General features: G+C 41.4%; 1 protein-coding gene across 7 annotated transcripts in view; it reads left to right on the plus strand.

Moving 5' to 3' along the window:
* Window positions 1-22013, plus strand: part of ehbp1 (EH domain binding protein 1) — a 160362-nt gene that overhangs the window by 54737 nt on the left and 83612 nt on the right. For 5 of the 7 annotated variants that reach the window (XM_039783401.1, XM_039783405.1, XM_039783406.1 and 2 more), the window contains exons 7-11: window positions 2191-2330; window positions 3696-3806; window positions 5523-5660; window positions 6651-6915; window positions 10049-10295. In XM_039783401.1, the coding sequence (XP_039639335.1) occupies window positions 2191-2330; window positions 3696-3806; window positions 5523-5660; window positions 6651-6915; window positions 10049-10295 (901 nt within the window). The remainder of the gene's footprint in view (window positions 1-2190; window positions 2331-3695; window positions 3807-5522; window positions 5661-6650; window positions 6916-10048; window positions 10296-22013) is intronic. The other 2 variants (XM_039783407.1, XM_039783402.1) reach the window with 2 other exon arrangements.

A 22013-nucleotide genomic window follows, 5' to 3' on the forward strand; every position in this document is an offset into this window, starting at 1 on the left:
GTCTGAAGTAGCTAGGTGTGGTTTGGGCGTAACGTGAAAATAACCCATCAAAGCGTCATCTCACATTCCCTTTAAGAGCAGGCGCGCTTGTTCCATGGCGGACTGCTATTATGACGGCGGATTTGCCTGGCGCACGCCGGCGGGAGCTGTCCGGGATGCGGCAAAGTAATAAATGCCCGTCTTGTCCGGGTGGCGATGTTGCTGCGGACTCTCGGGCGCATCACCTCAAGTCTGGAGAGGATTGCTGCAGCCATGCAGCGTGGGCCTCCAAACGCACCACCTGCACCTGTTGTGCCCCTTCCTCCTCCCCCCCACTCCATCTCCGTCCACCCGCTCCATCAGGAGCGCATCGCGCATTACTCCCGATTCACCAGATTCCGCCGGAGTGTCCAATCCCACCGTAGTTCAACATCACGTCTCCTTAAGTCCTCTAATATTTCCTCATTTATGTCATCAATACATCCATGATTCATGGAAATGTGTAAAACACAACAAGCCACAAAGAATGCTGCGACTTTTTGAGGACTGTACTGTAAAATGCCTCCTGATCTATCCAAACACCTGAAGCGCATTTTCAGTAATATTTTTCTTTGTAATTATGTATGGTTTTCAAAAATGTGAACTGCTGTAGATGAGAGAAGTGCGAAGTGCGTGTTATTATATGTATCTATTTTGAGTGCTGTGTCTACCTATGAACACAAGTTTCTGTCTGCGTTGTGCACACGCGACATTATGGCCAAGCATGCGCCCCTAAAATAGCATCTGAATAACGCGCTATTGACTTTAGACTAGCGCCACTGACTTTAGATCAGGTTTTTCCTGGTCAGTGGCGGAATTGTTTTCTGAAACTGCAAAATAGCACCACGTAACGTTTGCGCCGGAACACGCCCTCTTTTCGCTGAACCGCCCCCGGGAGCGCAAATACATTCCCTAATTTACCGACGTGCGTCTGTGGAGGGAAAAGTCCGCTGTGCGTCGGGTGCAAAATAGGAATGATACATGCGTCGGTGTACAAAGGCAATTGCGCTGAGTGCAAGATAGGGCCCCTAATGTACGTACACAGAATTGTACACATTTCGGTCTTACATTCTTTGATTGTAGAAAGTTTAATTCACACACACACACACACACACACACACACACACACACACACACACACACACACACACACACACACACACACACACACACACACACACACACACACACACACACACTGCAGCTTCTCATTCATTCTCGCATATTTATCTCTGATATCACCAACTTTCATTATAGGACACTCAATCACGGTGTTTTCCGTTTGTTATTCATTATAATTTGATAGCAGCAACTTTCATTTAAAGGCACACACACACACACACATACTGAGCGAGAGCAGAGCAACAAGGCCTTTGTTGTGGCGCGGGTGGCGGGTCGATGGCGCGTAACCCTTGTTAACCCTTCTGGGAATCATGTCGACCACACAAACAAACTCAATCACACCAGTTCAAATGAGCCTCTGGGCCTGGGAAACACCAAACACAAAGAACAGAGAGGAGAATACATTGATGGTGATGGAGCAGTGGTTTTGAGGGACTGAGGGGGAGTACACAAGACTACATAAAATACAAGGAATACTGTAGAAGTTGATGCGCCTGTGAATTAAGTGATGGTAGAGGGGGGAAATAAGAGACAATGGGTGGATGGGATTGACTATGAATGAGAGACATGAGCTTAAAATGTGAGGAGTGAAGTTGAAGTATCAGGTGATTATAACGGTAAGGTGTAGGGATAGAAGTCTGAAGTGAAGAAATAAATGAGTGGTGAAAGAGGTGGAGACAGAAAGAGAATGATGGAGAGCTATGATAATCCTTGTATGTAATCTATTTATTGGCAGCTGTGTTTGTGAGAGCTGTGGCTGAATTGTGTGTTCCTCCGTCTCCTAGCAGGCACATTCAAAATACAACGCTGATGCCATTTCATGTATTCATTCATCCATTTATGTGTTATGCTTTCTCTCTCTTTTTGTCTCTGGTAGTTATTAATCTATTTAGGGTGGGTCATCACCATAAAAATGTACAGGTGGTCTTTTTTTTTATTTTTTATTTTTTTTAACCATCATGTGTGTATTATATGTATCTATTTTGAGTGCTGTGTCTACCTATGAACACAAGTTTCTGTCTGTGTTGGGTGTTTTTTTGTATGCTCCAGTGATGAGGACATGCAAAGCCTGGCCAGCCTGATGAGCATGAAGCAGGCTGACATCGGCAACCTGGACGACTTTGAGGAGGAGAACGAGGAAGACGAGGAGAACAGGGTTAACCAGGAGGAGAAGGCTGCCAAGATCACAGGTGAAAACTGGCACAAAGCACTTGTGATGTCTTTGACAGGTGACCGATGTGTGGTTTTGTAGTCGGTCCGTTATACCAACTATTTTTGCAGCTAGTAAATCAACTTGACAAGTAAAATGCTCAAATCGCAAACGTTTGCCATCTTCCTAAACCGACTACTTGGCGGATACAAACTCCAACTCTCCTGAATTATCCCCCAGACCAGAATAACCAGGACCAAGGCTTCAGTGGGGCATCAACTTTGCTTCTTACTTGATTTCTTTTTTTTTTCTTCTGAGTTTCTGCTTCTGTAAGTGTGCATGCTTGCCTACATAAGATTATAAATTCATGAGTTTCATTTACAATGTTTTGTCTGCTTCAGATTATCTTCTATTGCTTACGCTTTACTTTCCTGCTATCCCCATTATTCCTTGCTTTCTTCCTGTGTTGGTGGACTAGTCGACTGATGGTGGCTTCCCCACATACATGTTGAGGATTCATTCTGTGGTCTTGTGTGTGGACCCTGGTGCTTCCTGCTTTGCTTAATCCAACTTTTCTTTATGTTACGCTTCATACCTTCTCTGCTCTTTGTCTCATTTATATGTATATGCATTGAACGCCTACAGCTATGCTTCACTAGCGTGCTTCTCTGAATCAAAGGCCTGGCCAAGCTGCCAAAACTCCCCACAATCCTATTCCTTTCCTGGATGCTACCTACCAAACAAGCCAGCAAGCTACACTAGCAATACTAACACTAGGCTAACCAATGCATACCCTGCAAAACAAATGTTCTCTTTTTATCTTTTACTTATAGCCGTTATGGCAATGCTATTACAGAGTTAACCAAAGCATGCAGTTTGAAATGTAGCATTTGCATACGTGTCCCTGTACACAAATATCATGCGTACAGTATGTATTTGGAGAAATATTGTAGATCAAGTACTACTTTCCGAGCTAGAAGTACTAGCAAAAACGCTGCAAACATAAACCAAGGTCAAATATATTCACTCTTTTCAACTTTGTATACTCATATATATATATATAAATATATATATATATATATATATATAAATAATAATAATAATATAATATATACATATACATATATATATATATACATATATATATATATATATATATATATATATATATATATATATATATATATATAAATATATATATATATATAATATATATATAATATATATATATATATATATATATATATATATATATATATATAAATATATATATATATTATATATATATATATATATAACATAAATAATAGCACTAGTGTGAATATTTCTCAATGGGATGTGTTATTTTGCCCTGTTCACTGCTATTCTTCCTTCCTCCCTTCCTGTATGGCCCTTTCGTTTACAGAGATAGTAAACCAGTTGAATGCCCTCAGCTGCTTACATGGGGATGATGATGATGATGATGTCCTTATGCGAGCACGCAAAGCAACCGCTAAGCCTGCCGCTTCCTCCCAAGGTCTTTTTTTCATCTTTCTTTCACCTCTCTCATCCTGTGTTCCTGACTCCTCTTTCATCAATGTGTCACCTCTACACTACCATTCAGTATCACAATTTATTTCAATATTTTTTTTTTTTTTAATGCTTCCTTTTCCAGTATTCCTCTCTTTTTGTATCTCTCTCTCTCTTTGACTCAAATGCCCCATCCCCCGATCCTCCTTGACATTGGTTTTGTGATTGTGTTCTGGTTATGTGGTCTTACAATTGATCTTGGTCCATGTGGTGATGTGCTGTACAAGGTGTTGTGAACCCATCAGTTGGTGTTCATCCTTTTGGTTCTTTTTCTTTGTTTTTTGACAGTGTGGCCTTCTCTATTCTTTTTCTGCAATTGGTAGTGAACCAGATCAGGAATGTGGTATCCAAACTAACTGTTCTTACACACAAAAAAGTGTCTTTTCAGGCGGACTAAACTTGTTTTGCTTTTCTTTTTTTTCAAATTGGAATTAAGTGTATTTTTGTTTTCAATTGAACTGTGTATTTAATCTGTGGTATTCTCAAACTGGTGAGATGCTTCAGAGCGATAAAGTAATCCATTGCTAAATTAGATGAAGTAGGCTTGGGGTAGTGGAACATCAACATTATATAAGGGGTCTCAAACTATGTGCTGTTAAAAAGGCCAAGAGTAAAAGTTTTCATTCTTGCCACAAACACTGAACAACATGGTTTTGCTGGCTAGTTCCTCATCAATAGTTAAGGGTTAACCATTCACTGAAAACTAATAATTGCTTATAACTAAATCTGTATACTCTTGGGTTTCTGTAATACACACCAAAGGTTTTTCCACTAGGTTTGTGACTGGAAAACACAAGTGGACTTATAGACTTAAAAAACAAGAAAAGGGTAAGAAAATGACAGTTGAACAAATTAATAAATTAGGAAAAAATGCATACATAACTGCTGCCAACCCTTATTGGTAGTTAAGTTACAACTTCATATTACACAAGCACATGTGAACACACACACACACACACACACACACACACACATACATAGACACACACACAAACACAAACACACGTAAGTGCATACCTATGCACAAGTACACTTTCCATGGCCTAAAAAGGGTCATGAATGTTGTCAGTAAGAGGCAAGGAAAAGTGCTGGACCTCTTATCAGCTACCACTACTTCACATAGCCACCCTACATATAGACCAAGGGATACACACTCACACAGCACTTTTTCACATTCTGACAAAGCGCTCAGCAGCACTTCTTGGCATCTACTTCACACACATTTAAACTCTTTTCAAACTGACCGACACCCTGGCAGGATGCGATTTGAGCTACAGTGAGGATGATGAAGATAAATTGGACAATTCTTTGCCTTCCCAACCAGGATCTCCCATAGCAACTCTCTACTGCCTTACTGTTTCCCACAGTAACCCTCCATACCACACAAATTGTCACAGAATGCCTGCACATGCATTGAAGTGGGCTGAGGTGACAGAGGAGCACAGAAAAGTTTAGGCGGCGCTTCTCAGCAAGATTACTTCCACAAGACTAAATGGTCTTTATGCTCATGGTTCACTCCAAAGTGCAGATATTGGTATATTTGGTTTTGTGAATGTTTGTATTCATTTCATTTTGGGAAATGTATTGTTCTGTAGCTTTCATTTTTTGACCCTGTAGTCCGATGTTCGTGTATTTGACTTTATGTTTGACTCTGTGGCAACAGAGCTCATCAACAAGCTGAACTTCCTGGAAGACGAGGATCAGGAAGCGTCTCCTGACATGGGCACTAATCCCTTCGATGAACCTGATGGCGACCTTCATCCTAACCACCTCAACCCGTTTGGTGATCCTGACGAGGAAGGTATGTTCAACTCTGGTCAGCATGTGACAAAAACCTATTCAATCCGATTTTATTGTGGTATATGGATGTTGTCACTGAAATTCTGGCTGGTTTTAGGCTTTGATCTTATTATTAAGTAATGTTACCACAATAAAAGTGTTTATTTTGGGGAGTGTCAGTGGAATGACAGGTGATGCAAGTTGACGGTTTTGGATGTGCACATACCTTGAATGTGTGTAGTCATGTGTAACTATAGCGGGTAGGCTTCAATGCTTTCAGTCAGACAGCTAAACCAATACTTTTGTCTGACCACCTGTGTAGCCAGGTGTATTAGTATAGATTATTTTTTGAGAGGCACGCTCCCACACACATAAAGCTCCCACTTTGATGCCTGTTGGCTTGTTTAATCTGAACCGTATTGTCTGTATGAGTCTAGGATTTTGCTTTCTTGTGCACGTATATATATATATATATATATATATATATATATATATATATATATATAAAATATATATAATATATATAATATATATACTTACACTTTCTGTGGGTCTTGGCACACAAAAATGTACCTTTTTGAATTGTTAAATTAAGCAAAGTTGTACTTCAACAAATAACCATATGTTAGTCTTAATTGTCTTCTAAGTGAATTAATGTAAACCAAATATGGATAAACAAACTGCTAAATGCGAATGTTAATTGATATAAGGAAATGGATGTAGACATCTGATAGGAAGCAAATACTACTGACATTAGCATAATAAAACAATCAAAAGGTTGATTTGTGGCTCAGCTCTTTATAAGGTATTTTCTTTTTTTTTTTTTAAACTATGAGAAAGCAAATAGGCAGGAAAGTCCATAATGCTTAGCTAGTTACCAGGACTACTGTCACACTTATTTTGACTGACAAGCTACCAAAGAAGATAATATTGGGCCATTGTAACTGGTTTACTAGTCTTGTATAGTATGTGTTGTATATGCAGTCAGTGCTTTCTCCTTTCTGCCAAACAGAGCCCCCTGCCCAGCTGGTCTTAAGGCAGCGAGTTGATGAGGATTCCTTCTATGGCCACGACCCCTCGAATCCGTTTGATGAGCCAGATGAACCTGGGACTGAAACACCCCCAGGGAACCCTTTCGATGAGCCCGACCAGGACATGGACCTCCAGCCAGACCCAGAACCCCCCAAGCCCAGGCAGAGGAAAGGAGTACGGCCTGTCGACATGAGCAAGTACTTATACGCCGACATCTCTCACAATGAGGAGGAGATGCTTGATGAGTAAGACTTTATGTCTTAATTATGTCACAATTCTTCATCTTTTAATATTTTCAATTAGCTGCCACAGGAAATGGTTAACTATGTGAACCCTGACAAGGCAAATATGATAGATGACTGTGCCATTAAGAAAAGAGTACACCTTGCACGTTTTGTCCTGTTGTATTTTCCCACATTGATTCACATTAGTTAAACTGCCACTTGCATTGGCACAATATGTATACGGGGCTTTATGTATATAGTGAAGCCTATGTTATATTGTTTGCTAGAGGGATTTGGATAAACACATTTTCCTGAACTGTTGAGCATAACAGTAGAGTAGCCCATAGTAGAATCAGTCTGGAAGGACCCAGCCTGCCCAGCTTGATTGCTGTTGGCAGGCCAAGTCTTGCACACCCCTCCTTTTTAAAGGGGTACTTCCCGCCCCCCCTCAGGGCAGAGTGACGAGGCAGCTCTTTCAACGGGAACAAGGGCCCTGTTGTTTCACTGCATTCTTTAACCTTGTCTCTCTCCTTTCCCTCCTTTGTCGATCCCTCCTTTCCTCTCTCCCCTATCAACTTGTTGCCCCATACTTTACCTCCTTGCCATCTTCCTAAACTTCCTTCCTTAGGCCCTGTTTACACGACAACGCTCGCGGGTGAAAACAACATATATCAGATATCAAAACGGCGTTTTTAGGGCTTAAAAATGCAAAAAAGTGAAACCACCCTCCAGAGTGGAAATGTTAAAAACGCTCTACCGTCGCGTTCCCGATCTGCTCACGGTGGCACCCCATATTTCGTTACATAAATCAAAATATAGGGTGATTACTCGCCCATGGCCGCTCTGCTGTTTGGTATCCACAGCCTGCCTACACTTGGTCCCAATGGCTTTCAGCTTTGATGATATCTGACTTTTACAGATAGCGTCTTTCTCGTGTGGATATGACGAACCTCCAGGCACAGGATCCTGCTGAAGACATTCGGTCCATAGGTCTATATATTTTGACTGGCAGGACTCCCAGTCCACGCCCTGTTGTGCCTCAGTAGCTTAGGTCTTGTAGATTGTTGGAGCAATAACTCCACCTCCTCGTCTGTCCAGACAAAATTGTCAGCTTTTGTTGTTCACTTCGCCATGTTTTGATTTCGCGCTACTAGGGAGAGGAGAGGGAGAGAGGAGGAGGAGGAGAGGGAGAGAGGTATAAGGAAGGTTCTACGCAGGCGTGCGGACGTGGTGGTGTTGTGTGGCAGTGCATCACACTACCACCTAGCCGCCTGGTGTGCATACTACATCGAATTACGTCACCATATGCACGCAGATTTCCCCCCCAAAACGCTTGTCTAAACGCGGAATAAAAAGTGAGAACGCAACGCCACTTTTGCGTTTTCTCTTCAGATCGTTTCCGTCTAAACATAGCCTTAGACTCTGCTCATTTTTACTTCACCTCTCTCCTCTTGAATCCTGCCTTCCCACCCATCCTTCATCTTCCAGTTTTACATCACTTCCGTACTACCAGTTACTTCATAAGCAAGAACAGTTTTATGTAATCCATTGAGTAGTACATCAGTAGATGGCATACTGCATCTGCAATATGTGTCTCCTATCCCAAAAAAAAAACAATCAATAAATCAATGACAGCAGAGCTGGTAGTGAAACTGATCTTTAAGAAATAAATAAAACTAATTGTTGCTACTGACTTGGTAGAGGTGTGGTTTTATAAGTAAAATAAACCATCCTGTCAAAGAGGGGTCATCTGTTTCCACCTCAGCAAGTTTTCATGATACCATTTAATCGGTGACTAAGAACTTGAACAAAATTTTATTCTGTGTGGATCCCTCTGTAGCACTCACACTTAGCACTACACAGACGACTTCTGTAGACGAGTGGCCGTGCCTAAATTGTAAATGTAAACTTGTAGATTGTGGCTGTTGAGCGAAGCTGTCACAGAGATTTAGCCATATGTTTTAGTCCTTTTGGCTGTCTAAAGACAGACAGGTTATTGACTGGTATGTTTCTTTTGCTCCATCTCTTACACCAAGAGCAGTTCTCTGTTGAATAGAAAGTTCAAGAGGGCAACGCAGTGTTTTGACTGGAGCCCTTTCACATGTCTTTTAGCCAGCACTGGTCTGTTAAAATCGCTCTATAGGCCTGCCTGCTTTTCTTTTCTTCACTTCCTTCTTTTTTTCCCTCTTCGTATCGCTCTGCGGTTAGATAGACACTCAGTCGCTCTAACCTTCTCTTTCAGACAGATACCTAGTCAATCAGCTTTTTTCATTCTCACTCTCGCTCTCACCCCCACTCTCTCCATCCAATTCACTTGTTTGTTTAGGATTGCTTGTCCCATGTTGAGTGAATGTCTCAAGAACCTGCCCCTGCTTTCAGTGCCACAAGCATGCCTGTATATTGATAACACGCTGGTGTGTGTGTGTGTGTGTGTGTGTGTGTGTGTGTGTGTGTGTGTGTGTGTGTGTGTGTGTGTGTGTGTGTGTGTGTGTGTGTGTGTGTGTGTGTGAGTGCATGCTTGCATGTGTGTGTATGTCTTCGTGCTCCTGCCTGTCTGTCAGTAGCCCACCTTGGGCAGTAAGGATATGAGGTCACACAGACCTGACCTCAGTGCACCTGCATCTTCTATTACCTTACCAGTTGTGTGTGTTGTTCATTGTATTGCACCAAACTCTTGTTTCCATGTAGCAATTTCCTTTAACTAAACAATGGGCAGTTGGAGCAAAAGTTGGGTTTAAATAGTGCTGACAATTCATGGCTAGCTATAGGAATCTATAATGTTTCTTGTGTGCTCTGGTCTTTATATATAGTGCCACTGAATCAAATTGCTGTAATATCCATAGCCAAACAATGCCTAATTATGTGTTGTATCAATTGCACTTTTTTCTTATGTATTTTTTTTATATAAATCCTCATGGCAGTTGTTGTTATTTCTTGCAATGTTGACAGTTTTGGTGACTTTTTGACAAACACTGTTGGTCTTTGAGGCAAAAGGTCATATAAATCTTAATAATTTCATACTCTGCGCACATTACTATATTCATTTTACTATTCAATAAAAAAAAAAGAATATTGCAGTCTGTGTTAGATCCATGCACTTTCTAATATGACATCTTGCCTTGCTCTTGCCTGTCACCTCTCCGTCCTTTCTCAGATCCAACCCGTTCTACGAGCCAAGGACATCAAGCCCTGTGCGGCCCTCCGCTGGCAGCCCGTCCCTGGATGTGGGCAGCGGCCAGAAGAGGAGGGCTCCACCGCTCCCAAGTTCCAGCCCTGGCCTTGGCCCAAGTTTGCCAGCTCCCAAACCCAGCTCTAGCCCAGACAGGGAGAGAGCCCAGCCAGTCGGGCCCAGCCCAGTTGCAGCAGTGATGGGGAGAGAGCAGGCCTCCTCTTCCCCCAAGGTAAACAGCCTTCACTTAAATGTAATAAACTTGATTTATCCCCTTGACAGGTACACAGATGCATGTGACAACAAAACCACAAATGCATGTTAATTATGATTTATATAGCACACTATAGACACACCAAAAAAGTATTTAGGGTTGATACCCAGCCCTAAATAAAGGAGTCATTTTCCGCAGTGATAACTGAATAATGGTGTAAATAATAAAAGTTCAGTGCTTTAAAAAAAAAAAAATTTTAATGGGCACAATTAGTTTAATTAGTTTGCGAAATACAGTAAATGTAAAATTTGATTTAGATAGTAACGAAGGCAGTACATGTTTAACGTAAACTGAGCCCTAAAATCACAGAATTCCACAGCTCTTGAAAAGTTGACTTACTATTCTTTATTCTGATTCTTTGTAGGATGTGTTATTATTAGTGAGCTTTTTGAAGCGTGTGGGTGTCGGGTGTGTGGGTGTGGGTGTGGGTGTTTGCGCTTGTGTGTCCACATCCAGTGGTCCTTACATTGGCTTTTTTTCCGCCTGCACAATCCCATCTTCTGCCCCATTCTTTATGCTCATGAAACTCCCCAGCTCCTCATTTGAATATAGGTATTTGTTTATTGGGGTGTTTTCGTATGTTTATTTATTTATTTAAATTAGGTAAATCATGGCTGGGTCTAATTAAATGGCTGATGGTCACACACACTCACGGCAGGAGTCAGACCACTGGTGGGGAATGATTGGCTGGGGGTGTGGGGACGGGTGGGGGTTAAAAATGAGTGTGTGTGTGTAGGGGCTCATGAGCCTATGTGGGGCTTAAACACAGGAGGCTTAACTACAGCAGAGCGATCACAAGGGGGTGTTGACCCCCTGTGTGTGTGTGTGTGTGTGTGTGTGTGTGTGTGTGTGTGTGTGTGTGTGTGTGTGTGTGTGTGTGTGTGTGTGTGTGTGTGTGTGTGTGTGCGCGCGCACACACACACACACACGCAAACACACTCTATACAGTACTTATACACACACACACACACATACACAGGTCCCTCCTTCCCATGCAGCTGGCTAGCTGACTGTTTTAGTGTAGCTGGGCGGTGATGCTGGCCGTCCATGTAATTATGGCACAGTGCCTTTATCACCCAGCTGCAGTTGCCTGTGACCGTGGGTGAAGGGGCCTAAACCACTTTAATTACCCGAAGCCAGTGGCCTGTGGTGGGCCACACTTCGCCAAGAGATGCCCCTGCCTCTAGAGCTCGGGGTGGAGGGAGGGCTGCAAAGAATGAATTGTGGGTGAGGATTGAAGAGGAGGGGGTGCAGTGAAGGAGAATAGGTGGTGGAAGATAGTGAAGGGTAGAGGAAAGGAGAACAGTGGGGGGAAGAGAAGGAAGATGGCTAGGGAATAGTAGAAGGAGAGATAGGGTGTTCACAGTAAACAAGGATAGGCCTACAGGGTTTGTTGACATATACAGCTAGTGTGAATAGGTTTCTCTATTTTTATTCACACAAAGCAATATCACTCACACACACACACACACACACACACACACACACACACACACACACACACACACACACGCGCCTCAGCCATGTGTAGGCTTTGAGATGACCTTTGAATGTATGAAGTCAGAGAGGATTAAGAGGAGACATTCCCACTATGAGAGGCCAAGACGAAACCAACACATCATCACAATATGAACGTGTGCAGAGTATAGATGTGTGCTTGCATGCATGCATGTATCTGTTCGTATAGTTTCTAGGTATGCCTAAGGCTTAGTTCAGTGAGTGTGTACTGGGGCAGTTATAACCTTCCCCCCCAAAACACAGCTAACCCCTCATAATAGATGTTTCAAGGTGTGTCTTCTCCATTTATATTTATTTCTACCAACTATTCATGTGGGCAATTGGTATGTAGGACCAAGATAAACACACACATGCAGACCACTAGGTATAATCTCCGAATGTGAATAGAAATTAATATATTGAATATTTTGAAAGCCACCATACTCAGCTATACATTTACAACCTGCCCTAAAGGGTATGAAATGTCTCCTATGTGTTTTGTTAAACGAAATCTTGTCATTGCTACCCAAGAAGAGATTAGCATGTCTTGAATTCCATTTTACACATTTATTCAGTGCAAAGGTAACCTAAGCTTTAACTGCCTGATCACCATAGTTACACCCAACAAACAGTTGAAATGTGTGGGGGTCAGACCCTAAGTGCTCGAATAATATTCCTGTGATCATTGGCTTATATTTAAAAGATAGGAAAAGAAAGAAAAATAGCTAAAGCAGGTAAGATGCATATTTTTCTGTCAAGATAAGAGCAAGGTACAGCAGTGGAAAAGAAGGATGTACGAAAGGGACAATGGATCATGGTTATATATTATGATGTGAGTCAGTAAAATACCTATCTATTATATACTAAAAATGAATAGTGTCATATTTTGGCTTAGCTAAACTTTCTTGTCCTTGTTATGAATGAATTCACTCGGGGAGATTTAGCATTAAACTTTGTCTTTTAGATGTAGTTTTATCCTCCTTGTCATTGCATTAAAACCACCCACTTCAGTGCCAGCCTGTGAAAAATCGGGACATCTACAGGACATATGGTGTGCACCCACTTACTCTATACATGGGTATTACACATATGGATTGGATTTACATTACGCTCTAAGAAGATTGATTTCTGCCAGTGGAACAAGCATTCAGCACTAGCAAATTTATGGACAGAATAAGATGGCAATACCGAACAACTAAAATGCATTTATTGCATTTATTATCCAAATGTGGATTACCAGTTGTTGGGGTGTTTCATCTTGAGATGATCCAGGGGGAATTGTGAGACCAATGCTTAGAAAATTTACATTTAGCATGCAAGGTCTAGAAATGCAAATGTAGATGCACAACCTGCCGCATCTATGGCGGTTCCAAAAGCATTTAGTGTTCTTCTCCAGGATGCCTAGCAGACTTCACATACAATTAATGATATCTCTGCCACTTGTGTACCCGTTTCTTATATTTGGTTCCCCTCTTGTTAGCTTTCACCTGACAATACTAGGGTGGTATCTCCTGATGTTTTAGACAGCAGTGTCTGGCTTAAATGGGGACAACGAATAAGGCTGAGTGTCTGTACTCTTTATATATATAAATAAATACACACACTCAAAATACTGGACTTACATTCCCCAGTACAACGGCAGCATTTCACAGTTGACCAGTTAGCAGGTCGGCCAAACGAAGCCTAGGTTAAGTGCCTCCTCTGCGTCGCTCTCCGGTGGTTGTTGTCAAGAGAAGGTAAACTACTACTATTGTCACCATTGAGCATTCTTGAGTCATCTTTAAATAATATACATATAGTTACTTTTAGTAATTTTTGTTAGTATCTCAAATCTGTCTTCAAGTTGGTGAAAGTTGCACTTCAGTGTTTCATTAAATGCTTGATGTCTCTCATGCCAATGTATCTGTCCATTCTCCTGTCTGGAAGATATACAGTAGATCCTCAAAGGCGTCAAGTTCAAGTTTAGCATCTGTAAAGGAGCTGGAAGGATGGAAACGTCTGTGGGATTAATGTAAATGAACAGAGGGAGTTCCTGTTGGGCGGGTTGTGAGCTCTATCTGGTCTGATTCAGTCCATCTCTTTTCTCTGGGGCTGATTTCACCCCTCCTAGTAATTCAGTTATCCCCTGCTCCTCCTTTTTTCTTTCATCTCCATCTCTATTCTATAGTCAGACCACTCTACACTTAGATGCTCTGATCTTTGGATTTTTATCAAGTTTCCGCTTCATGAAGTATTTGCCTTATTTTCATATAAAGAAAAGTTGGAAGCTGACATTTGTCTGAGGGCAAAAGTTTGAACAAAAAAGTTCTATATTATCTTAATGTTTACTCAAAAAAAGAGTAAGCCGTCTTCAACTTGAAGTTGCTGGCACTTAGTCGGTCTGACATTATGTAGATCCCAGAACTGTTTATAAAATGGAGTTTACTACAAAATAGCGGAATATATTTTGCGTTTGCAAGACTTTATTAGGCACGCTTTGCTTTGGCTATTACGTTACGATACCCTTTGTTGATATCACCTAGGTAAAAAAACTACCATAATCTTAACATGATGTCATTGTTACTTTACCACTTTTCCCTCTATTTCCCTTTCCTTTTTACACACTCATTCTTTCCAGAGGTGAGAAAGTGAACCAACACTAGATGTATGTTTTCTTTCTCCCCTTCAGTTGAAGGGCTTGTGTGATTACTTATGTTAATCAAAGGGTTCAAATTAAATAGTTTTGCAGGTTGTGAGAGCTCCTGTGCCGTGGGGGAGGCAGAGGCCAGAGCTCTCCTTCCTCTCCCAGACTTTGTTTTCACAGCCACTCCTTCAGTTCAGACTACCTCCAAATTGAAATTAGAATAAATTAACATTATTTAATTGAGTTCGCAGAAGGCTGCGATATTTCTTAATTAGCTTTCACCAGGGTTCGCAGGAGTAGAGGACCACATCCGCACAGTGAAGTGTTACTGAGGTTGACATGATGACTGAGGGATGTTTTTGGAGGACAGTGGGGGGCCCAAGAGACAAGGACAGTCATCTCTGGTCTTCGGACCTTTGCCTGGTCCAAGGTCTCTCGTCTTGTTATCGTTATATCCGGTCCAAAGTTATTCTATCTTCTCTGATAACTTTGACATACCTTTTAACAAAGAGTCTCCGATGTAGGACATAAAGAAATTAAGTCTCAGCCTAATGTTTTGAAACCGTGGTTAAATACATTTTATGTGTAACTTTTAATAATTAATGTTTCAGTATTTCAAATTTGAAAATGTGTCCTGTGCCAGAGTAGAACTTCTAAAATCTCATCAACATTGCATGTCTCATTTGCTTGCATAAAGCAGAATGAATGAATCCCATATTCTTCTGTATTTCCGAGCACTTTTGTCAAGACCCTATATGGCCTTTGCCAATGTGAGCGTTAGTATTTGTTGCTTGTAATGATGTTTTATAGAGGAATGAGTATGAATTTCTACATTATGCATATTTTGCAATTAGGGCAACTAATTCATATTATGTAAATATTAGGAGAAAATCCAAATTCATAGTAGGGTCAGTATTAAGGGTGACATTATCATAAATCAAATACAATTAACTAAATTAACTTGATTGTTTTAGATTTTTCCTTTATAGTTCAGTGGAGTTGAGAAAACACTGAACATCTTGCTTGATCAAGGTTAGTTTTTCTGGATACAAAGTTTAGGTTAACTTAAAATGAAATATTAAATGTCTAGTGTGATTTGTAGAGCTACTGTAAACTGTTGGTTTAAAGTAAATGATAAAAGGAGAGCTGTGTTTATTACATTTCAGAACCTGAAATCAATATTAGCAGGGAAACGGTCATAGAGGTCAATTTTTGAAACCTAGGTAGTGAAGACTCATTGGCTCCCCTTGGCCACATTGGCCTTTCCATAAGCTGTGTAATATTAGGAGAATAATCCTTGAGAGGAGTAAGGCTAAGTCAGTACCTCTCAATGTCTGCCTTTTCCCAGTGTGGACCCCTCCCCAACTCTTACTTGCCGTCTGAGTGGTCTGTCATTGGATCTTGTGGGAGAGAGGAGACCCAGTTTCTTCTGACATGCAGTTTAGGTCCGATCATTGGGCTTCCTGTTGTCGTTTCATGCTGCAGGGCATCGCTGTCATCAAGTTGGGTAGAAAGGTATAAGACGTTACTGACTACTGAACAGTCTCAACCTTTCTCAAAAGTTGAGAAAGTTTAAGGGGATGTTTAGATAAGGTAATGTTCTGGTTCAAGTTGTCTTAGGGTCAGTTTTAGGTGCCCGTTTTGTGAATATGAACTGGACATGGCCAAAACGATACCTAAATCTTTGAATCCTCTAACTCTGGGAATCAGGACATGGAGTTGCTCAAAGAGGATCTGATCTCCTCACAGGACTACTACATGAATCATGTCTTGATACACAATGCTGATCCTGAAGTCTCACAGGACAGACATTGATATGTTTAATCATTTTAACAGACTAAATAAAAATCGATGTTAATATGTATTTAGGGACTATTCTGAATTCAATTTTATACATGGTTGCAATGAAAGAAGGAACTTGTGTTGTGTGTACTAATGTGCAATCGTGTGTGTGTGTGTGTGTTGTAAAGGATATATTTTGATCCAGTTACTGTAATGCGGCTATCATTTTTCCACCTCTTCCTCTGTTGGGTGCATGTCGAGTTCACAAGTTAAACACTGCGAAGAGCTCACTCTTCTCAATACCCGCGCCGACTGGTGTAAAAGGGCCTTCCGCAAAGCGCCGCTTGTAATCTGCCTTTGGTAAGTCCTCCTTAGTTTTATCTGCCAAGGATTACCTCACAAGCTGCAAGCAGGAGAGAACGAGGGAGACGCAGAGCAAGAAAGAGAGAAATGAAAAGCAAGCCAAACAGAAAACGATGAAGATGGAACAAAATGAAAACAAATCGCTGTGTAATCTCTGAAAGCGAGAGACCTGCTTTAGAGTTGAAGGGAGGTTTCCCTCGCCACTCATTTAGAGAGGGAATTGACTAATCCCTCCGTGATTGATGTCTGCTATGAGAGGCTCTATAGCAGACTAATAGGGCTTATGAGGATGACCAGAAAGTCCTTTGTGTGTGCGTGCCTGTGTGTGTGTATATGTGAATGAACCAAACCTTTTTGTCTTGTGTGTTCTTCCATCCAGTGGCCATAGAGGCCAGGGGTTTGAATGACATAGCGGCCGAAGAAGGGGTAACTTTATCTTAATCTGGTCTTAATCTGCCCCAGTCCTCCAGGTGTGTGTGGGCTTAAACCCAGAAGGATCCAGGGTTTTGGGGTGAGGTTTAAGGGGGCTTCGGGTGAGGAGATAGAAGTCCATGCACTTGAAAACTCCTCCGACTAAGACCCCCCGCACATTTTTGAATACAGCGCTCACTTAGTCATGCCATACCTTACTCCCGTCATCCTTAAGTGGGCCCTGCTACATTTTAATTGAATTAAACCAACCGTTCTCCGTAATTTAAAAAGGACCTTAGAAGTACCTTATGAATTAGTCTGAGTGATTTGTCTTTCAAATTGTGTGTGAGTTAGTGTGTGTGCGTGCGGGCATACACTGTGTTTGAGGAAAGGAGAGCGAGTGTAGAAATGATAAGGCTTTAATTGCCTCTTTATAAAGCCCTCCAGCACCCCCTCTTTTGGACTGGTATGGTATGCAGGTGTGTGCTCTTATGTGCTATAGGAAATACTAAGTGGCATTTTCAGTGCTTAACTCGTAGATCACTGAGTGGGATCATTCCCTTAGCTTTTAATTGAGCATTCTCGTTGTAGCTCAGCAAGATTTGATCACGCAGTCTTGTCTTGGTCAAAATCAGAACATACAGCGAGTTTGCACACTTTGACCCCAGTTTGTAGCTCTATTAACATCCCACCTTAAAGGAGAATTCCAGCCAATTTTTACGTTAATCTTGATGGCTATAAATATGCGAGTACATTCGATAGAAATAAAAAAAAAAAAAAACGAGCCGAATCGGTGCGGTCAACACAGAGTAGCTGCAGCTACGTCTACGAGCTTCCACTCAGCTAAAACGGCATTTGTCGGGGCAGGTTTTAGAGTGCCTTTGTGTCTCTTAACAGACACAAAATGCAATTAAAATGTCTGTGCAACATGAACAGGGCCTTTACGTGACAACAAGATGCGTTTTCAACTCAGACATTGTTTAAACTTACCTACCCTGTCTCGATCCTGCTGGTAGCTAGCTTGCCCTGCTAGCTGCTAGCTGCCGTGTGTTCAGTCATGTTTCTGTGATAATCATCACGCTGCAGTTTCATGTGTATTTGTAGCTCATCCATTTTGTGTGTGATCCTTCTGGTATTGGTGAGTAGGAGGCTTGGCAGTGGCGATCTGTGTGGTAGTTACCTTAGCCGCGCTAGCAGGCCTGACCGGCATCCTAGGCAAATATGTTGTTACTGGAGCTAGTAGGCTACCATCAAAACGTGAGATATCTAGCTAATCATGATATCAATCATATCTATGTGTTTACAACCATCGGGGGATTTCACAGGTGGGACTGGCAAGTTAGCACATAGCTAGCATGATGCCTTCTATTTTCTAGATAAGTTTAGCGGTACTTATCTGAACTAACGACATGATCACTGTCACTAGATATAAATAAAACGTTGACTTTCACTTGGTGCTATTCACGGACAGTAAAAACCCTCTTCCTCATCCCAGTCAGTCACCATAGTTCTAGTACCAGGCTGATACACGTCTCCCCAACGTGACATCATCACCGAATTGCGGGGAAAAAAACACTAATACCAAAAACGACAAAAACCTGACAAAAACAATGATATACATATATTAAGTGATATATTTACATATTAATCAACAGTGGTGGTTAACCTGCAACATGGGCTTTAAAATCGTGCCAACTGCGAGCTAACGTTGGCATGTTAGCATACTAAACATTACATGTTAAAAAAGAGAAATTGCTTGAGGCAAATGGTGTAGAAATGGCGTATTATTAGATGATTTGCAAATTAGGATTTGTTGGTGCATGACATGATGCTCAACTCATCAGATAAGTTGATGACAGATATGTATAATGTAGCTAAACACGTGGATACCATAAACACACATATAAATTTTTTTATCCTTTAAATCTACCGAGTACACCAAAACAAAAAAAAAAATTTTTTTTTTTTTTTCTTTTTTTTATAAAAAAAAAACCCCCATCCTTTTTCCTTTTAAATTTTCCTCACAAAAAACTCTCCTTTTTTTTTTTTTGTGTTTTTTTTTTTTTTTTTTTTTTTTTTTTCACTTTAACCCACACACTCCCACTCCCCTGCTTTTGGGTTGCGCCCCTCTGTGTGTATATGTTGGCCGAGGTTACGGGCCACAGTTTTATTCATGAATAGGAGCCAACCAGCGTCTTTTTGTGTGTGTGTGTGTGTGTGTGTGTGTGTGTGTGTGTGTGTGTGTGTGTGTGTTGTGTGTGTGTGTGTGTGTGTGTGTGTTCGTGTGTGTGTGTTGATGCATGTGTATTCTGATCAGGAGTCAAAGGGATGACTTTGTAATTATGTTCATTTTAATTGGCTGTGCTATCACCCCTCTCATCACTTTGGAACCCACGCTGCGCTGGACAATGGCAGTCTGTAGTGGGGGGGGGGGGCTGCACAACTGCTGTGTCAAGACCCCCACACACAGACACACACACACATTAAGTCAGACTCTTTACCTGCGGAACATAATTCCTAAAGTGGCCTCCTTAATGAGTTTTCCCTGCCCAGGCTTAGATTAATTGATAAATGGCAGCGTTATCAGCACAGCTGATCTCTGAATCCATTGCACCACTAATTTGTTTGTTGAAGATGGCAGTTAAAGGAGATTAATACGTTATAGATTTATAAGAGCCACCCCTCTTTCTTTTCCTCCTTCTCATCCTTCTCTCAAAGCTTATTTATTTATCCGAGGAAGATGAGGAGGTGGAGCAAGAGTGAAGAGATGGGTTGTCTTTGGATTCTTTTTCTATTTCATTTGCTTTGCCAATAGTATGCAAATGATTCACTAGTTAACATCTGTCTGGTTAGTCCACTAATGGCCGGCACAGTAAATGTTGATAGAAGGCATCATGATTTACATATAATTTGTAATGTGGCTGCTCCGTGAAACACAATAATAGTCCGACAGATAGTGGATTTTTAAGGCAGAGACGCAAGTTCATATTTGAAAGTTTATAACACCTGATAATCTCTGTCAGTGCTCACTGGTACACAGTGACCGTGTTGCTAAAATACCTCAAACTTAACTTTCGCATATCTGTACTGCAGTCTTGTTATTTCATCAGTTGATGTATACTTCAATACCGATATGTGTGCAAAACGCTCATATTGGCAGATTTATTGGTCTAGCTCTTAGCACGATCACTGACAAATATGCTGCAGGCATATTCGCTTCAGAACTCGAACCTCCTATGGCGCCATTTTGATGCTACAAAGGTATCACCTCCCGTTAGCATTCCACTGACTAGCATTCATTTTGACGTCACTTGACAGCAAATAACTTTACATCTGAAGTGTTTAAAGACCCTATTTGTCCATTGTTTAGTTCTAAAGAAACACGACAATGTATAAAAGGCTCCATTACCTTGTACCTCACGTTATGGCTCCGTAGCAGACGTTTTTGTAAAAATAGGCTAACGTTTGTGTCACATAGTAGAGTAATTACCGTATAGTACAGGAGAAGCTCGCAGGCAGTTTTGACTTACATTAGCTGTTTAGGTTTAATTACTGATGTTAACTAGCATTTTAGTTAGTAATAATTAGCCTGTGCCTATGTTATCTCCTTACATATACCTACGCTCTCCGTCTCTGTAAGATTGGGAATGATTGAGATTTCTCTTGGCACAGCTACCAGAAGACTTACAACTTTCAGACACGTTGCTCACGTCACATTTACGTTGTCTCTCTCAGTTGGAGGCTGCGCAGTAAAACAAGAGATCACCGGAAAAGTGCTTCTAATAGCCTTCACTGGTCTCCGTCCAGAGCAACGGGGTCTATTGGTCCATTATATATATGTCAATGGTCAAATCAGACTTTTTCTGATTAAAGTTTGAAATCTGAAGTATTAATTGGACCTCATAACAACACCACAGCACTTGACCTGACAGTCACGGTTTTGGATGCAAGTTGGCAATCGACAGCCACAACAACAAAGACTTTGACTGATGGTGTTGCCATAAAAAAATAGTGTACAAGCAGAGGCAAGTGGACAAGACAGGCTTTGAACTCACTCTGAACGGTTGACACTGAATTTTTGAAAAAGGTGGTTGAGACCTCATGTTGTGAGTAGTGGATAAGGAAGAGAAGTGATTGGCCCAGAAGGAGTTTGTAATCTCTTCTGCTGGATCTGTGTAACCCATAGGAGGGAAGAGATGATCGTGGTCTCACCATTAGGACCATCAGTTGTCTTTTTATGTCCCTAACTGGATCCTAGCATCCATACCCTCGACCCCCACCCCCTTTTCCGCACACACACAGATAGACACTCGATCCCAAACCTACCAACCCTGTGTGGCCTTTTTTCCCCCGCCAAAGCTAATTTGCAGAGGCGTGAGTGTGGGTAATGCTACTGCGGTTTGCATGACAAGCTAAAGCCAGCACTTACACCGCATTATGCCCCTGTGTTACACGTTAGGCTTGCAAGCGGACGGGTGGGCACACTGCAAGCTGGCACAGCCACTCCTTTGTCTGCCGCCTCCTCCAAAATGTGTTATTTCATGATGTTTTTTTTTCAGTGAATGGTTTTTATTTCAATTTCAAAGCCTTGCCTTTCCTCTCGTGTTCTGCTTTTTTTTGCTGCATTGCATGGTTATGCCTTTGGAGCAGAATAGGCCTTGGAAGCAAAATGGTCCTGGAAAAGGAAACTGCTTTTCCTGATTTTTGCATTTTACATCTCAGTAGCCAACTGCCGAAAGGCCCTCTGTCTTGGCCTGCAGGTTCACTGCTAGGTGGGAAGCATATCTTGTTCTGAGCAAATCACTAGCAACCCCCATCCCCATCATGATGAATGTATTTGCATATTTTCCCACTTTGTAATATTACACAGAGCCCTGGCATAAAGATTTGTTAATCATTTTGTGGAACAAACTGTCCCAATATTGTCTGACTAGGTGGCATAGCAGCGAGGTGCCTTGGTCAGAAAGTAGCAGGTTCAGTCTGTCAAATATTCAACCTCC

This window comes from Perca fluviatilis, chromosome 19 (assembly GCF_010015445.1).
Source record: "Perca fluviatilis chromosome 19, GENO_Pfluv_1.0, whole genome shotgun sequence".
NCBI lineage: Eukaryota > Metazoa > Chordata > Actinopteri > Perciformes > Percidae > Perca > Perca fluviatilis.